Genomic DNA, 19263 nt, shown 5'->3' with positions numbered 1-19263 from the left:
GGCAAGGGATGGATCGTGGAGGAGTGCCCGCCCCGATGGGATGAACGCACACAACTGGCACTGGTCGGAGTTGTACTACATGGAGTGGTCGCGATCGCTTCTCTCCTCCCTGCTTTACGATCTTCAGATCCTCAACAGCGAAGGCCGGCTCTACATACTCAAGGTTACACTTATTCTTATAATTTTCTGTAGATTTATGATATTTTGAAAATTTTCTTTATGAAATGTTACGATTTTGTGATTTTCCAGTTTAGATTTGTGATTTTGATATTTAAATTTGTCAGATTTAGTGTATAGATTGATATGTTACTAATTTGTCACTGAAATTTTGCTTCTGTCATTCATTTTTTGTTTGCAATGTCGATTTAATTGAGATTACTGACGTGATCTCGTTTTTTATACATGATCGCAATGGAACCTTCAATTGTGGAGTGCGATCGAATAGAAGTTGTTTTTGTTGAAGAGCACGGCAAAATTCAAGTCTAGTAAGTTATTTCTGTTGAATTTGTTGTTTTTTGTTGTATGTAGTAACAGATCTAGCATTTCAAATGAAATATGGAGGAAAGAGATGATAGAGAGGCAATATGGAGTAATGATATGTTAATTTTACTGTATTGCCCCGTTAATTTTACAGTATTCATTTTGTGGAAATATAGAGGAAATAGATGATAGAGAGGCGATATGGAGTATTGATATGTTAATTTTACAGTATTGTCCCGTTAATTTTACAGTATTCATCTTATAGAAATCTGGAAGAAAGAGATGATAGAGAGACAATATGGAGTATTGATATGTTAATGTTATAGTATTGCCCCGTTAATTTTACAGTATTCATCTTGTCATTTTACAGTATTCATCTTGTGAAAATCTGGAGGAAAGAGATGATAGAGAGGAGATATGGAGTATTGATCTGTTAATTTTATGGTTTCTCCCCTGTTAATTTTACATTATTTATCTTGTAATTTTACAACATTCATCTTGTGGAAATCTAGAGGAAAGAGATGATAGATAGGTGATATGGAGTATTGATCTGTTAATTTTACAGTATCCATCTTGTAATTTTACAATATACAAGATTCAATTGAAAATTCTACTGTATACAAGATTCAATTTTACAGTATACAAGATTCAATTGAAATTTCTACTGTATACAATATTCAATTTTAGAGTTCTGCTGATTCAATTTTACAGTATACAAGATTCAATTGTAAATTTTACTGTGTAGAAGATTCAATTTTACAGTATACAAGATTCAATTTTACAGTATGTAAGATTCAATTGAAAATTTTACTGTATACAAGATTTAATTTTATAGTATACAAGATTCAATTTTACAGTATACAAGATTCAACCCAGTGCGGAAGCTAATAATTAACTCTAACTGCCAATAGCTTCTAATAACCACTAATAACTAACTCTAACTGCCAATAACTTCCTATAACTGTAATTTCCGAAAGTACAATTTGAAAGTACATTTATTTTGTCCTGTTGTGCAAGTTGCAATCTTTTTCTAACTATCATGGGACCACTTCAAATAGTTGCTGGATGTTTTGTGATTAACTGATATATTGTATAATTATACAGCATGTAGAAGTAATTTTATATTATTCGCGCAAGTCAAAACTATAGACAAATGGTGGATAAAAGACTGTGGACAATTAGACGCTTCCTATAATATTAGTCAATTGTTGAATAATTTAATTTTAGACGCTTCCTATAATATTAGTCAATTGTTAAATAATTTAATTTTTGAGAAATGTTCCTCTACCCGAGCATTGTACCCAAGTAATCCCCCAACCGAAAACTTTCCATTTTTTATCGCTAATAACGGCCGATACCTTTCCATTTTTTATCGCAAAAACGGCCGGTGTTTTTCCATTTCTCCTCTCCGCTTCCCATCTCTTTCCTCCCTCTTTCTTCCCATCGCTGTTATTTTCTCACTCCCAATCCCTGCCTCCGTCTCCACCTAAGCACTCCGTCCAAGCGCTCCGCCTAAACCCCAATCCGATCGGTGTTCCTCCTACTCCAATGTCTAGCTCCGATCACACCAGCGCTCCTTCCTCCTCCTCTCCATCGCCGTTCTCCACGGGTCCTGTGCTCCGGTTAAGCGAAGAGGCGGAGAGATTTGCTGACACAGTATCGCTCTTATCGGATCTCACAGACGCTGATGAGGATGGAAGCGAAGAACACTGCTGATTTTGCTGATGAGGAGGGAATAACACTGCTGATTTGCTGACACAGTATCGCTGATCTCACTGACGCTGATGATGATGGAAGGGAAGAAGAGGAAGATGTACCATCATGTGGTACGCAAGTTCGTACTACAGGTATGCTAGATTTTACTTGTCTTGTTTGAATGTTTTTAAAGTTTGGTTGATTTACTCAAACTTTGCTTTATCTTTTCTCAATTTTTGCTGCCAAGGTAATCAATACGTCTGGTTCAGCAAATTTTAAACCAAAATGGACTGTTCATTTCCCTTGTAACAAACAACCATCAATATAAAACCATAATGAAGTTGTTTTTTCTCAATTTTTGTGCTCCGATTGTTCAATTATGAAAACAGTATAGTATAATTTGTGCTTTATCTGCTTGATTTATGGATCATTGCTTACTTTCAAAAATCACCTGTATCATTTGAACTTTATTTCGTTACTAGCAGTGCTTACAAATCAGTCGCTAGCAGTGGTGTTTGTACTTTAACTCCACCAAAAATATTATCCGTTGCTGATTTTTTTTCAAACTAGATCCAACACGGCAGCTCTCAGACCTCTGTGAGTGAGAAGATTGAACTGACGTTGAAATGTATCTTCTTCTTCAATTCATATTCCGTTGCATGATCACATCCTCTCTGAACACTCTCGCACACGCAAATTGCAATCGCAAGTTAGTTTTCTCCTTTCATATCGTTGTATATTTTTGAGATTTAAATATTTTTTACATGAGGTTTGTGCGCTTTATTTCTAGAGATTTGAAGTGTTATTGTTGTATGTTTTATTTTATTTATTTATTTGATCATTAGTTTTAAATGCTTCGTTATTTTATTTTGAATGCTTTCTCATTGAGGTTTAAATGTTAGATCTCACTATAAATACCACTGCTAGCAAAACTGAGATTTGAAAATAAAGACACTTAAGGAAAACTGAGTGATGAAAATGTATCTGTTATGACACTTGAAGCTAAGCTAGTTGACAAGCAAGGAAAATGTTTGTGTGTTGTATGGACATTGTGTGTAACAATGCAAAATAACCATAAAACAAGAAATGAAAGAGAAAAGAATAGCAATTTGAACTTCATATTTTATCCATATCAAGTAGATTTTTATTTGTTTTTATAGTCTTTATTTTAATTTTTACTGTTGTTGCCTGAATTGATCAGTACAACAAGCTGAGGAGAAGATAAAGGCGGCTGAGAAAGAAAGAGAAGAAATATTGTCAGAGGAGACTCAAAAACTTAATGGTGTGAGGTCTCAGATTGAACTTAAATTAAAGCTTCTTGAACCTAGGGAGAGAGAGGCAGAAGTCATGGTTTCCAAGGTATTTGTCTATTTCGTTTACAAATTGACCCGTTTCCCAAATTGACCTGTTTCTCAATTGCTGAATCAAAGAAGAAACAAAAAATATGGACATGGTTACATCGAAATAATGTATATTTGGTCTCTTCTGGCACTCGATCCCAATTTATGAAATGCCTATCTTTTTATATAGCTTACACAATTTTCAGTTTTGCCCTTTCAAAACTGGTATTATGTTCAGTAGGTCTCTGATACTTGATTATGCTTTACCATAATGCTTAGGGTATGACCCTCAATGATACACTTCTCTTACTGATACTGTTTTGTCATGCACTAGTTTCTCTTTAGGTTGTACAATTTCTATACAGCTTGTAAAGTATGGGTAAATGGTACTGTGTGCGCAATATCTACTGCTACTGATACCGATACTGTCTTTCTATTTTTGGCTTTTATGTTTTTCAATTTTTTTTCATTTTTACTTGAGTTTCTATGGGGTGGTTAACATGTAAGTATGTTGGGCATATCTGTAATTTCTAACATATACTGGTATTGCTACAATTTTTGCTTTTATTTGGAATCTTGGATGTCTGTATCTTGTGGTATTTAAATGCGTGTATCATGTTTAAGGTAGCTGTTATATTATGTACTGTAATTTTGCTTTTGTTCTGCTTTTGTGTTTTGGAAAATTACAAGGGACCCCTCTTGTTTTTATTTTTTATAAGACTGAGAAGTGGCGAGTAAACTATGAGCTTTTCATTTAAATTAGGAGTTTTTTTTTTATTAAAGTAGTTTGCAGCTTTTAATTCTTTTAGAAATGTTATATTTTACCCAAAAACAGTGAGGTTTAAAAGATTGATTGCAGTGTTGTTGTATTTTGAAGGTTGCATATATTTTAATGTGAAATGTTAGTTAACAGTTGTAAACAGTGAATGTTTGTGTTAACTTGTTGAAATTTTTTGATATATTTGTTATGATATAATTTTGTAATGTTTAAATGCTTCATATTTTTATTTTAAATGGTTGCAAACATAGATCTAAAGGCTTCAAAATAGGCATCAAAAGTGTCAGTTGGAAAAAGTGTCAGCTGAAAAAAAAATATAATTATGTTTAAGGTTTAAACGCTTGAATATATTAATTTAAACCTTGTTTAAAATGTTGATTGTACAAGAGATTTAACTGGGTGAGAAGTTGCGTTCCAAGAGGCGTACTGACTTTCTAGAAGGTCTTCGTCGTCAAAATTGTCGGTTGTAAATAAAAAAAAAATAGATTTGATGCTTAAATGTTTGAACGTAGTAGTTTAAATGATATACATCAGAGATTTAAATGGTTGAGAAACTGCATTTCAAGAAGCGTATCGACCTTGTAGAAGGTCGTCGTTGTCAAAAGTGTCAGCTGTAAAACAAAATAACCTAGATTTGATGCTTAAGCGCTTGAACGTAGCAGCTTAAATGGTAGATATTAGATGTTTAAATGATTTAAAATATACACTCTAAAAGATGCTACAGACTTTCTAGAATGTCGTTGTGGTTAAAAGTACCAGCTGTAAAAAAAATAAAAAAATTATATGTTTGATATGAGGTTTAATGCTTGACTATAGCATGAGTTAATTTAAATAGTTTCCATGTCAAATTTAAATGGTCGTAGACCGAGGTTTAAATGCTTTAGAATGTAAAGTGCTCATGGGCTTTATTTAAAAAAAATAACGATTTGAAAAAAAAAAATGAAAAATATTTCTTCATGGATCTCATTGGAAAGATAAAATTGAGTAGAAAACATCTGTATTTTTAGATTCGTAAAATTCATTACGGGTCGTCGAGAAAATAAACAAGAATGATCAGAGAAAAAAAAGATAAAAGTGTGTGAAAGGAAACTTTCTTTTTTTTTAGCTTTAAAACAAAAGTAGTTAAGAGTTAAAACTATTCAAATTTAGAATTTAAATGACTGTATACATAGGTTTAAAATGCTTCTGAGTAGCATTGTGAATGCTTATAAACAAACCTTTAAATACTTAAATATTAACATTGAAAATGGAAGTTAGACATTAAGTACTTGGGGACTTATTCGGGGATTTTGTTTGGGGTACAATTATCAGACTCCTTAATTTTTTTAGTGTAATTTAGATTTTTGTAGTGTGATTGTAGAATAATGTAGAATAATAAAATGAATGCTAATATTTAATTGCGTTTGCATGCTATGCATGTCAATATTTAATTGGATTTGCATGTTAATATTTTTTTTGGAGGGACTGAGGAGAGTATTTTTTGAAAAAAAATAAATACATGGGACCGAAATGCCAATTTGGTCCCAGCTGAAAAAACACTGGACCGAAATGGCATCTCGGTTCCATGTATTACACCAATGGCCACACTGTTTTTCACGAAAATCTGTGAAATTAGTGGGGACTGAATTGGCATTTCGGTCCTAAAAAAAATGCGGGACCGAAATATCATTTCGGTCCTTGTGGTTTTTGTAAAAAAAAAAAAAGTAATCATATTGGTTTGGTAAAAATAATTTTTCTAATTATGGTTTATAAAAAAAATTCTCTTTACCATAAGTTTATTTTTGTTAATTACCTGAAAGCTGTAACGTCTGGTACAAAGGGATATATTGACAACTAAATTTTTGACAATGACCATCAATCTCAAAATTTGTTGAAATTGAAAAAATAAAATGGATGCATTCTTTATCATTTAGGTTCATATGTATTAAATTTGGGTGTAGGAAAATCGTCTGCTCATCTATTAAGCGCTTATAAATCAAACTATTACTTTTTCAAATCGGTTTGACGGAAAATTATTGAGAGTGTCTTGTTGCACTGAATGAGATGCACACTTTTAAGATTCGTGCGGATTAAATTCACACTAATATTAAAAGATCTCTATATTATAGACAGGAGTCAGATTGGCTTTGTTTAAAATCAAACAGTTGAGATTCATTAATTCAAAATATTCTCTTTTGAGTTAATGAAGAGGATACGCATACTTACGTCGGTTCTCGTATGACATGTTCAGCACCATACTAATTCATCATGTCAGAGAATCCACTCACTGTCAGTTCTCTTGTTTGGGTATGTCCATTCCTTTGTCTGTGCACATATCTAGTATGTTGGTGTATTCTCCACCTCATCTACTCGTCCTTTGCAGTTGGATTGGTACAAATTACAAAATTGCAAGCCTATTTGTCTTTACTGTTCTGGGTTATACCATTCTGTTTTTAGTCGCAGGTTGCGGCTGTGTGTTTCTGTAAGAAGGAAATTACTGGAACTTGTATGATAACTTGATAAGGTTAGGTTAATACTAACCAATCAAAAGTTGACATCACACAAGTCGCAAGAGGCATAATGACAAGTTGACAACGGCTTCTGCAGTTTGAATTGCTCGATTTACTATTTCTTTACAATCCGTAGGAGAACAGATATAATGTTCGTATCTGAGTTTTATTAATAATATCATTTGCGAGTTTTAAGCCGGTTACAAAGATATTGACAAAGCTATTTTATCTTCATGCAGTGTACGTAATGGCGGAGCCACATTAGAGCAGGGGTTAGATAACTGTCTACTTCCGAATTTTGAAAATTAAGTCTAAATCCAATATGTGAGTTTTTGGGCCACCCTCTCCTCTCTCATCCTCCCAAATTCACATTTCATATTCGTTCGTCATTTCCACTACTTGTAGATCTCATCTCTAATGCATCATGTCCTCCTCTCTCTTTTGCTCGGCTCTATTTCTTTGAGCGGAGAAGATAATAAGAGAGAGAGAGGGGGGGAACCGAGCGGAGTCGAGAGCGTGGTATTATCGAAGTTCGGAGCGTAATTAAAGTCATCATTTTGATCGGAGTGCAACGGTGAGTAGATCCAGTTGTTGGAGTGCGATGGCGGTTGGAAGAGCGGATCTGGTCGTGGAGCGAAATGAAGATTAAAGTATTAGAGCGATTATGAGTGTATATATGTAAGATTAGAAGAGTAGATCCAGTTATAAAGTAGATCTAACAATTTAGAGGGTGATTAAGAACGATTAAAGTAATTTTGAGTAATCTAGATGATTTTGTGAGAATAAAGGAATAGATTTGGGAATTAGAATTACTTGACTCGTTGTAAATACGTTTTTTATCAATCGAATTGTTAGTAGGCATTAAAGCCGCTGACCTTCAAAAAAAAAAATGTAAATTTTTGTCTACCCATGGTTTAATTTTGCCTATCCCAAAATTCAATTTTAGCTTACACAAGACTTTTTCTTACACCGGAATCAATCACTGGCTACGCCTATGGGCGTACAGATATAAAGACAAAACAACATTGCGTATGACTCATGTATTGAATGAAGCAAAAACTACTCTGTCAATATTCAAGTTGCAATATATAGTTTTATTTCTTCCAGTAATCTATATTCTATATTAATTGAATATTGATCTAAATACTCTTGTTTCATAATGCCATGCGTTGCAAATTAACCAATGGGATTTTTAGTATATATATATATATATATATATATATAAGTGAAAATAAATTCATGTTTAATCGTCTATATTTGGTTGGTTGAAAAGATGGAATTAAGTTAAATTTGGTTGTCCAAACTCCAAGATAATGGCTCAAGTAGAAGTAGGTCCAGTTGTGCTATACGCATCTCCATAATTTATGCATGAGATTATGGCATGCTTGCCCTCCATTTTAAAAAAAGAACCCCTCGTGTGAGATTTTAGTGAAAGGAGTACGTGCATGCATCTTCTTTTTCTTTCTCTCTCCACTAATTTTCTATCCTTTTTCTAGTGACTAGTGAGTAGTGACTGGCTTCTTTCGTTTTAAGCCAGTGCAAATGTTGGTTTGTACACACTGCGTTATGTGACCTCCTTTGCGTTTGTTTGTTTGTATTGACGCTTCACTAATGGTGGGCCAACGCTGTCTAACCATTATTATTAATGCTAACATTTTATTGGTTAGGGAACATATGATTTTTTTAGTTCCATTAGGGAAATAAAAAAAAGGCTCTGCTTTCAATTAACATATGATCTCTCAATTTGTCATGTTTATTACAAAATTTTAAATTGTTCTGTACAAAATAGATCATGCAAGTATATAAAATGTTTAAATTTACTTCTAAAATACTTATGAATTATTATAATTTTTAAAAGTGAGATGAAGTTTTCAAATACTCTAATAGTACAAAACTATTATTTTATTTTCTATGCAAAAGACAATATCTTAATTAATTATGTTAAATATGATTCTCCCTATGAAACATCGATCTTTAGAATTTTTTTTTTTTTTTTTTTTTGTATGTATAAAAGCCCTCATCAGACTTATATCCGTAACAATAACACAATCTAGAGATAATTTATTTAAAAGAATAATTATATAATAATTTAAAAAACTTGAAAAAAAAAATAAAGCTTAAAACAACACAATGATTTGTCTAAAATATGCACACATGTGCATTGGATCAAAAAGAAGGGAAAAAAAGTGTACTTCACTAGCCACACACTCGCAATGATTAAAGAATGCTTGATGGTCACATGATTTTGTAATAAAGAGCCATTAGCCCAATGAAAAAAATATTTCCTTAATTTAAAAAAAAAAAAATTCTCCCCGCCTCAAAATGAGGTTAAAGGTTAGAGGGTTTAAAGGCGTAGGCTTAATGCTACCAAAAGGGTAGACCCGGAATAAGGTCCCTTGCTAATAACCCCTTCCTCTTTTAATTTGTCCCCTCCACTCTATACAATTAAACAATGAAAAGCTAATGAGAGTACTTATTGATTCAGACTGGTTCCCATGTACCAATTGCGGTGCGATACTTTGTGTCGTTAACTATATATTGAGCAAGATATCAATACAGCTTGATCCATTTTAATTTAGCAATTGCATTTTTATTGATGAAATATGCAAATTTATTATAAATAACAACTATATTTATTAGATGGAAACATTGCAAGTAATGCTTTTACACTAATAAGCTACCATTTGATTATCTTATTACTAATCTCATAATTTGATAAGTACCAATTTTTAAGTAAATCAAAATACTAATGAAATGAGCAAGTCATAATTGTTAAGGCTTGTATGTCAGCCAACCTTCTGGAGTAGTGGAAAATCATGCTATTTTGGCTGAAAATAAATGTCAAAATATTATTATATTGTTATCAATATTTTTGTTGTTAATATTATTATTATCATTCATTATATCATAATTATCATTATCATACATTCCACCATTCTGGCATTCTAATGGACCAAAATGATCTCCATATAGTTAGGTTATCGTACTTTTTAAAGGTGTGTTTACTAAAGTTCAAAGAAATATTAAATATTTTTTAAAAAAAATGTAAAATTTGATCCTTTTTGAACTTTAAAATCGCAAATTATGAACGTGAAGTAAAACACACCCTTTACTTCATGAACTACAACAGCCTAGGTAACTCTCTCTCTCTCTCTCTCTCTCTCTCTATATATATATATATACATGGAAAAAAAATTACGTTATTCACTATTATGAAAAAAAAGATATTCAATCTGTATCCGTATCTAGAGGCGAACCTAGGTCAAAGCAATGGGGATCAACTGACCCCCATTTTTTTTTTTTAAAAAAAAATTTGTATTTATCTATGACTTTTAATATAATTTAGAGTAAAATGTCATGGTATTGTAAATTGATCCCATTCTTCATAGAAAATTTTTATATGATTGACCCCTATAGTTCAAAAGTCTAGCTCTGCCCTTGTTCGTATCCGTCTAATATCCGATCCATATTCAAAAAATGAAAGTGGATATGAATATGATTTTCTCACTATCTGATCCGTTTGCACTCCTAAGGCCATGCTCCAGAAGAAGGGAGGCGGAAGAAAGGGAATGGAAAATCACTGTAAAAAGGAGACGCTCACCCCATACCGTCTTTGCACGAAGATTTCCTCTGCTCCAGAAGAGAGAAGAATTGGAGAGGGAGCGGAGGTGAAGAACTATTGTTCGAAGGGGAGAGCGGTACTGCGTAGCTTTGATTTTCTCCGAACTTTGTCACCCCCAAATCGGGGTGTAGAAACTACTGTTCCGAGGGTAGCATCTCCCGTCGTCCCCTCCCCTTCCTTCCCTTTAATGAGGGTTTCCCCTTCAATACTGGAGCACAGCCTAAGTTGAGTGGCTTAACCTCCAACTTTTACTCAAAAATTATATATATAGAGAGAGAGAGTAACTAATGTGCATTCGTATGCATATGACCCAATATGCATACGGTCCAAATTTGAAATTTCAAAATCCAAAACGTCGATCCGAACCGTTCATCTTTCTCCATATTAATATGTGCTTGGAGACCAAATTTTATATTTTTCTGATTTTTTTACTATTTATTAAACCACTTTAAAAATTGTTGATCCAGTGGTGGCTTAACAAAACAGTAAAATCAGCAGCCATTGTTGGATCAGCAATTTTCAAAGTGGCTTAATAAATAGTAAAAATTTCAGAAAAAATGTAAAATTTTGTCTCCAAGCACATATTAATATGGAGAATAAGATGAACAGTTCGGATTGACGTTTTTAATTTTGAAATTTCAAATTTGGACCGTATGCATATCGGACCATATGCATACGAATGCACATTGGTCATTCTCTCTCTCTATATATATAAAGACGGAGAGTGTAATTATGTTTTGAAGGCGGTATAAATTGGAAAAGATATAAATTTGGTGAAATAAAGGCGAGAAGTTGGTGGCTTGGTGCTTACTAAAACCAATTGGTAAAGGTCTATACATCCACGAATCAGTTGATTCAAAGATAATGTTGTTATATAAATTGTCACTCCTCAAGGGGCACGAAAGATTGGATTCCTCGTGGATAAGAGAGGTTAATTAAAAATATAAAGATTTTCCTCGGGAAGCTCTAAAAATTTCCGGAATCGCCTTATGTTTTGAAAATTTTGCACTTTACCCCCTTCAATAATTAGCTGTGTAAGACTACGGGCATTTCTGACAAAAAAAAAAAAAAAATGTGTGTAGGTGTAATTTAGGTCTCATGGTAATCTGAAGTTCTGAACCGTCCAATGTTTTTTAAAATTCGTAATCAGTTTGTTGTAGAAACCAAGTGAGCTGAGCAGAGCTGCGATTAGGGGGCAATCTAAAACCTTAGTTCATAATCGGATTGAACAACTGATGAACTCGATCAAGCTGGCTCGTTTTAGCTCATTGGACTGAGTTTTAAGAAGAAAATAAATTTTACAAACAATTAGAATTTAGCTAGACGTACAACATAAGAAACACAATAATTCATACAAATTCACTAACGAGCGAGCTAGATCCAGCTCGAATACACTAATTCTAGACCGAGCCACTGACGAGATAGCTCATTTTGAGTTCGAGCTAGTAATGATCAAGCTATTAATGAGCAAGTCATGGACTGATCCCGAGCACGAGCACAAACTACGAGCTTTTTTTCCAGTCTTATGCAGAACGAGACACACAAAAATCTTAAAGTGCATCAGACGGTTCTAATGTCCATCAAACCCAAATGTACTTCTGATGACCATCGAGCCTACACTTTTTTCATATGCATTCATGTAGCGTTTTCTAAACATCAACTAAATATTTATTGCATTTCAGACAAGCATTCAAGAAATAGAATAGCAAACATATTAAGGTTATTATCTATGCAACTAATTAAATTAAGTATTACAAAATCTAAATATAACAATTTTGTTTGCGATATACGTGGGAATTAATTCAGTGTGTTGGTTCAAATTTATGATTTTTATAAAGTATAAACTAAAGCAAATTGAGATCATTATTGGTGGTAGATCACATTGAATTAGGGGTAAGCAATTGTTTACTTTTGAATTATAAATACTGAATATAAGCTTATGTATAATTAAATTGTTGGATACTTCTAGAAATGAAATATCTATTTTTAAACAGTTCACAGTCTAAATTAATTATTTCACGACAGTATGCAGTTCACTAGTTATATCAGTAATATTTTTACTTGTCCATGCCAAAAATTTTGACTACGTCCATAAATGCTACGAACTACCAGTAATATCCCTAATGCCACATATAGAATCTAAAAAACAAAAACAAAAAAAGCTCCACTTGAGTAAAACAACGATAGTTAGAGACGATGCAAATGTACCAAACAGTACTCTTCAAGTTTGCAACTTGACAAGATAAAGGGTGACTTATAAGCATAACTAAATGATGGGGCTATTTTGTAAAAAAATAAACACATGACTTGTTTCACAACGGTGTGGACCCCACATTCGGTATATTTCCACCCACCGACAGTACTGATTTGTTTAATAATAATTCGTTCTTGGCTTTGCTAATAGAACAAGATACTGCGACAGGTCTTTGCATCATGGTTTTTTCAACTTTTCATCGAGTAAATTTGCTAACTGATCTACGAACAATAACTCAGAGAGAACATGAAGTAATATTTGGACATATATAGAAGACAGTGAATCTGAATCATTTCATTTTTTTTATCTGGTCTATGACACAAATTTTCAACGAACATTTTGGCGTGAGATATGTGGATGCAAATGTTGGCTCCACTTGTGCTGTACATTATTATCTATCCTTACGGAGCATTCAATTCTCACCGAATTTTGCGTTGATACTTGATAGTCTACACCTATATTGAACTGTTATTTATTGATTTTTAAGAGAACCGCTAACAAACAATTGCTACAAATTTGAGCTGGACATGCCCCCAAAATTGAGCCCCAAATCTTATATAACAATCATTACACTGCCATTGTTGTAGAGATTTCTAAAACTCTAATCATTAGTATTTTGATGATTTTCTTTGCAAACCGGATGAACCAAGAAATTCATCTATACTTCATTTTAGTTTAAAAATTTATACATAATTTATACTTAATACGAATTTAGTTGGTACTTGGTACTCGTTAATACACTAATGACATTTTATAAGTTAAAGAGTTCCCACTACAAATACATTATATTTATTTGTTTATAGTTTATATTTAAACCAATTAAAAGATTATTCTTAAGAGGTGAAGGGTTGGACAAATCAAGAGTTGATATTTTTTCTCTCCGTGATTGATTGTTTTTAGAATATGATACGAGCTTCATTGAATGAAAGACGTGTCAACTCTTGATAAATAGAAAAAATATATTATTTCATAAAAAAATGCCAACTCTTGAGATAGAAGAGGCTAAATAAATAGGTGTCATGTAATTTCATGAAAAAATTGAGGAGAGCTAATAGTATTCATTTTTATAAAGGTTAAGAATTTTAAAGGATAAAAATGAAAATTTTGCATTTCATAGGGGCTTAGCCCCTTTCACTTGTGCTTAGTTATGAAAAGTATGTGCCAAGATTGTTGATAGACAAGTCCAAGCGAGCACAAGCATGGAAAAAAATATTTCCTTATTTTTTAAACTTACATTAAATTTGATTAAGCACATGTGTAATGATAGAGTTATAATCAATCTTTATGTTAACCCAACTAAGTAGAATTTCTAGTTCATTAGACTTAGAAATTTTATACAGTTTCACAAGACATTTCACTATTTAAAAATATATTATTTTTAACTAACAACCATATAGTAACAATTTCGTGAATTGAAAATAGTTCATCAAGATTATTTTCAGTATAGTACGAATATAATTCGAAAATAGTTGGTTGTTTTATGATAAAATAATTTATTAAAATATTAATTATTTACTAACTAATTAGAAGTTCCACAAAATTTATGAATAATAACATATGAAAGAAATATTACGCTATTTCTACAATTAGTCGGATTCAAAAATAAAATAGATATAATATAAGTATTATTTGGAAATGTTATTACTCCAATCTCTAGATTCCTTGACTCGCTACACGGTTAGATTGTCTTGCACCTGCCACACAGAACTGGATTCAAGGGACCCGAGCATAAGATGGGAGAACTAGGATTCCCCATTATGATGTTCCTCAAAAGCAATTTAAGTGCATACATTGACATTTCTGTGGGATCCGGAGATATTGTGCGCTTTTTTTGCTTGTCAATTTTTTTTTTCCATCTCTGACCAGTGACACGCTTCCGGAAAATTTAGAATAGCGAGTAACATATTTAAGATGTAATTTAGTAATTTTTATCGTAGTTTTAAGTGAGAGAAAAAAAAAACTATGTTTTAATCATTTGTTAAATATTCAACGGGTGAATGCTCCGGAATTTTGTTTTTTGGAATTAAAAAAAAAAATATGTATGGGAAACAGTAATAGTAGTATTGAATAAAATTTATCAATTGACATAAATCATTCTTAATTTTTTGTGTCAGTGTCAATTTGGTATTGAATTTTGACTCGACCCCGTTCAACTGTTCAAGGCCCTCAGTTACAATCGAGTATTTAAATAGCTTTTGAGGAATATGTAATTTTGAATAATGTTTTATAATGTTTCCAAATTTCCGTCGGTGGGCAATTTAGGAGAATATCTAATTTATCCAGAAGGTTCTGTTATAAATGGTTTTTGATCCATAACATCGTGGCACCATTGGATTTCGAAAAAATGTAAAAAAAAAATCCAAATTCACAATATTAATAGAGGCGAAATTATGTTGGAGAAATTACAAACCTCCAGAGACCATGCTTTGAAAACAGTCTAAATTAAAAACTCAGACAGTTCCTTTTTCAAAGAACAGTCCATACTCTCTGGTTTCTACAAAGATTTTTTTTTCATAATGAGATACACCATATGACCATTATTTGAATGAGCAACGTTTGTCTTAAGGTCATAGCAGTGTTCATATTATCTTTTGTATACTGTAATTTTTGTTATACAATTCTGCTTCAGTTAATTTGGTGAATTTGAGTTTTCAACCCACACATTTTGTTTTATTGAATTTAGAAGGGTTTGTCAAGGGATGAATGAAAAGGTAGTAATTTCAACACCGGTTGTCCTATCTTAGCTATGATCTAGGGCAGAAGATGAGCTGTCAATTAGGGAGTTATCTTCAATAATTCATGATCAACTTATTAAGTTAATGAACGAATCAATTTAAATTGAAAAAACAATAACGAAATTCAAGTTTAACTTATTACCAATTCAAGTCGCTCACAACTCTTTAATAACTCATTTGACCAGTAAATTTAACTATTTATAGTTATTCTTTGTGCATAGTGCTGTACCTTGGATTATACCTTAAAATGTTGTCCTATTACAAAGTTACATTGAAAAGTTGATTGGAACATCAATGAAATAGGGTCTTATTTCTATCCATGGCCTCTCTTTTCACCATTTTATGAAAAACAATTTGAATTCAGTTCACGAGTTAAGCGAGTTGGGGTATGTTCAAACTCAGCTTACAAGTTAAATAAGTCAGCTAACTCGAGTTAGAACTGGTTCGTGTTGTAAATAAGCAAGTTAAAACCAGCCATTATTGAACAAGTTACGAGTTCGTAACTTTTTTTTGTCACCCTACTGTGATATCAAATTCTCAATTCAACGTAGGACGTAACCAGGTTTTTATGTTTTGAAAGGGGCCTTGAGCAAAAAAAAAAAAAAAGCCCCAAAACAAAAACCAAAACAAAAAAAATGTCAAAAACCAATTCAGAAGAGAAAGTCCTGATCTTCGTATATTTGGACAGTTCTCAGGGGTACTTCTGTCATCGAAGCAAATAAAAGCGCTCTCCTCACCACACTGCTTCTTCCACCCGTGAACTCCTTTATCGAGAGAGAGAGAGTCTGAGAAAGAGAAACTGAAAAAGTGAGAAAGCTCTGTTCGATTCTTCTCATTTCCCAATTTCATTTCTTCGTTGTTTCTACTTTTTAAACTTCATTTCCGAGATCATCCAATCAACCGCGCGTGTTCCACTTATGCTCGTCGGGTTAGTTATTAATGTCTTCTTTTTTTTTCCTACAAGCTCAAGAGATCCGATCTGAAATGGGTTATCATTTGATTTGTTTGGATTAAGTTTAAGCAAGGTGATTGATATGTCCTCAAAAATTAAAAAAAAGTGCTTATTTAATGATGTTAGGTGTAATTTAGTCCTTAATTTAGTTCGATCAAATTAATGGTAAAGTTTCTTTAGCATTTCTGATAAAGTTTAAATTTTGTAATATAACTCGAGTCTCTTTTCTTCAGGTAGATTGTGGTGGGAAAGGAAGAGCTTTCTTTGACAAAGACTTGTTGAACTATGCGGTGGTTTTCTCTTTCAGTTGACATCCTGCGCAAAGGAATTTCCTTGAACTTGTACTGCAGAGTTATCCTGTAACTCCACTTCCCTCTCCTTGCTTCTTTCAACTCTGTCTATTCACCTTTCAGTGTCTCATTCCAGTTACAATCAATTCCAATCCCATTTTTCACAAAGTTCAGGCCTTCCATTAGTGTTGGTTGATTTTAGGTTCCCTTCTTCTTCTTTCCATTACACAATTCCCTGATTTCCCATCGCAAGTTTGCACCTTAATTCACACAATTTTCACAACTGTCTTTGCTTATTTGTTTCTATAATTGTTTGGTTTGGTCAATTGACGAGGAGGGTATTAGAAAAGGGGGAGAAAGAGAGTAGAATGGTGTGGCAAGCAGCAGCTAAAACAAGGTTTCGAGAATTAAAACACGAGACTGGAATTTACGGTGGTGCTCCCATAATTGTCAGGACCATTGTTTGCTTTCAACCCCTTCAGGATTGCCAGGTAATTTATCATTGATCTAAAACAACAAAAAAGGAAAATATGTTTGGATTTTACATTGTTGTTTTATACAAGTAATGTGATACCATAATGTCAGTGGTGTATCTGTCAAAACCGCCATGATAAAATACTAGTGTGCACGACTGGTATGGCTGGAAATTGGTTCTAGAATGTATTTAGTACTTAATATAAGTTATTTCTGTGATTTGTCTTTCATTGGGCATTTGAATCCATAGCATGTTTAATCATGAGTAGATATGTCCAGGTTCATTACTGATACATACTGCTGTCCCCGATAATTTTTACCATGTGTTAACTTAATCCTTTTCATTCCTCTAATCATCCATCTATTTTAATCGCAAAATTATTTATTTCCTTGTAAATTTAATTTATAGGCTGAGTACTTCCGGCATCTCCTCAAACCTGTGACGTAGATCAGCCCCCCTGTTAAACTCTTCCACTATTTTCATAACATCTTGCTATAAGCAAATTCATCTGGTACGGATTTTGTCTCTTACATTGTTGATTTTACAATCTGAGCCATTTTTTTCATTCCTTTCCAATTTAGATGCTATTTTGATCCATATTTCAGGTTGCTTCCTTGGCTGTTCTCGAGAATCTCAATTTCCAAAAATCTGTATGGAGAGGGATTTCCTTCCTGGTTGCAATGCACCCAATTTGCAGTGGGAATACGCCAGCAACTTCACTCCGCCTCTTATTCCACAGAATGGTGCTTCTGTGCTATTGCCAATTTATGGTGACCAATACGGGTATTCCGCTGCTACCCTAAATGGATACATTCCTTTTGCAGGATTTCAACCCTTTGAATTGTACCCTAGCGGGCAATGCTACAACCTGTCTCCTAGTCCCTTGTATAATCTACCGACAGCTGTTAATTATCCCTCCCAAACAGTGAACATGGATCCAGATCCAGTCAATCCGGTATGGGATATACCAGTCAGTAACCAAACCAATGTGAATGGTACGGTTGATGGTACTGAAAGTGAGATGCATGAAGATACCGAGGAGATTGATGCGCTTCTTTATTCAGATTCTGATGAGTATATAATAGAAGAGGAGCCCAGCACTGGACAGTCTCCAATGAAGTACATAACTGGAGAAGAGGTAGCAAGTACGACCATACATGCTAAGAAACGGCGGCTCGGCATCGATCTAGATGCATCCCTTATTGACACTGCCACCTCAGCTAAAGATTGTGATTACAACAACAACAATAACGTTTTGGATTGTAGTGATGCAGAGTCCAGCTGCGTGGGTGGTGGTGAAGAGAGAGAAACGTTGGAAGGCGAAGAGAGAGAAAGTGAAGGAATCAGTGAGAAATCAGATTGCATAGACATGAATTTGAAGAGAAAGAAAATTCAAGAGACTGTATGTTTGTTAAGGCGAATTATACCAGGAGGAAAGGGAAAAGATGCAGCCACTATCTTAGATGAAGCTATTAGTTATCTAAAATCTCTGAAATTGAAGGCTAAGGCTTTGGGTAATTTTTAGATTATACAAGGTTCAAGTTGCAAAAATGATTTAAAAAAGCCGAGGTGATTTCTTTCATACCAAGTACTTGGTGAGATTTCTTTGGGATTGTAATGATAGTTCAATAAAAAGGTGGTAAGCAGTTAAGGTGGGTTTGGGTTTACTTTTGCGTTGATTTACCTATGCTTTCAAAGAAGAAAGAGATAGGTGGGAGATATTAGTGGGGGTCTTGACCTCCTTTTTGACGCAGTGAGCATGATATAAAGAGGGTATTAATTGTGGTAAGCTACTAAACTTTAGTAGGAGGCTATTCCCCTTTCATGATTTGGTTTTCAGCAGCTTGTGAGAGGTTTCTGTGCCCCTCTCTACCTATGCATGGATGTGCATATGTATATATACATATATCATTATCCATGCATAAATTTCATGGATATGCTATTTATATTATATTAAATCTTTTTATTAATGATTTAATGTCTTATTTTATTTGTATGGATGCACGAATACTTGTGTTATTGTCGGCGTCAATGAAATGATGTTATACTCCTGTTGCTCTTCTGCTGTTATCATAATCGCCATCTTATTATCATTTGATTTTATTTATTTAAGGATATTTTATATTGACCATAATTTTAACAACAGCGATAAT

The 19263-nt window shown here is 33.2% G+C and overlaps 1 protein-coding gene and 1 long non-coding RNA gene across 3 annotated transcripts; both read left to right on the top strand.

Moving 5' to 3' along the window:
* The first annotated feature begins 1822 nt into the window (after positions 1 to 1822).
* Positions 1823 to 4373, top strand: LOC144559607 (uncharacterized). The gene is made up of 3 exons (XR_013513188.1): positions 1823 to 2327; positions 2746 to 2884; positions 3377 to 4373. It is a non-coding gene; the product is annotated as an uncharacterized LOC144559607 (long non-coding RNA).
* Positions 4374 to 16146: 11773 nt separating this feature from the next.
* LOC144559227 (transcription factor SAC51-like) lies at positions 16147 to 18914 on the top strand. Of its 2 annotated transcripts, none has more exons than XM_078308224.1 (4): positions 16147 to 16321; positions 16583 to 17126; positions 17519 to 17621; positions 17716 to 18914. In XM_078308224.1, the coding sequence occupies exon 4, from the start codon at positions 17763 to 17765 to the stop codon at positions 18633 to 18635; it is 873 nt and encodes a 290-aa protein (XP_078164350.1). In that variant the 5' UTR covers positions 16147 to 16321; positions 16583 to 17126; positions 17519 to 17621; positions 17716 to 17762; the 3' UTR covers positions 18636 to 18914. The 2 variants fall into 2 exon arrangements, with proteins under 2 accessions (XP_078164350.1, XP_078164349.1); XM_078308223.1 differs by having other exon boundaries at positions 16579 to 17126.
* The last annotated feature ends 349 nt before the right edge of the window (positions 18915 to 19263 follow it).

This window comes from Carex rostrata, chromosome 9, assembly GCF_964058835.1.
Source record: "Carex rostrata chromosome 9, lpCarRost1.2, whole genome shotgun sequence".
Classification (NCBI taxonomy): domain Eukaryota; kingdom Viridiplantae; phylum Streptophyta; class Magnoliopsida; order Poales; family Cyperaceae; genus Carex; species Carex rostrata.
Note: the sequence above shows the minus strand (reverse complement) of the source record. Positions and strands in the feature narration are given on the sequence as shown.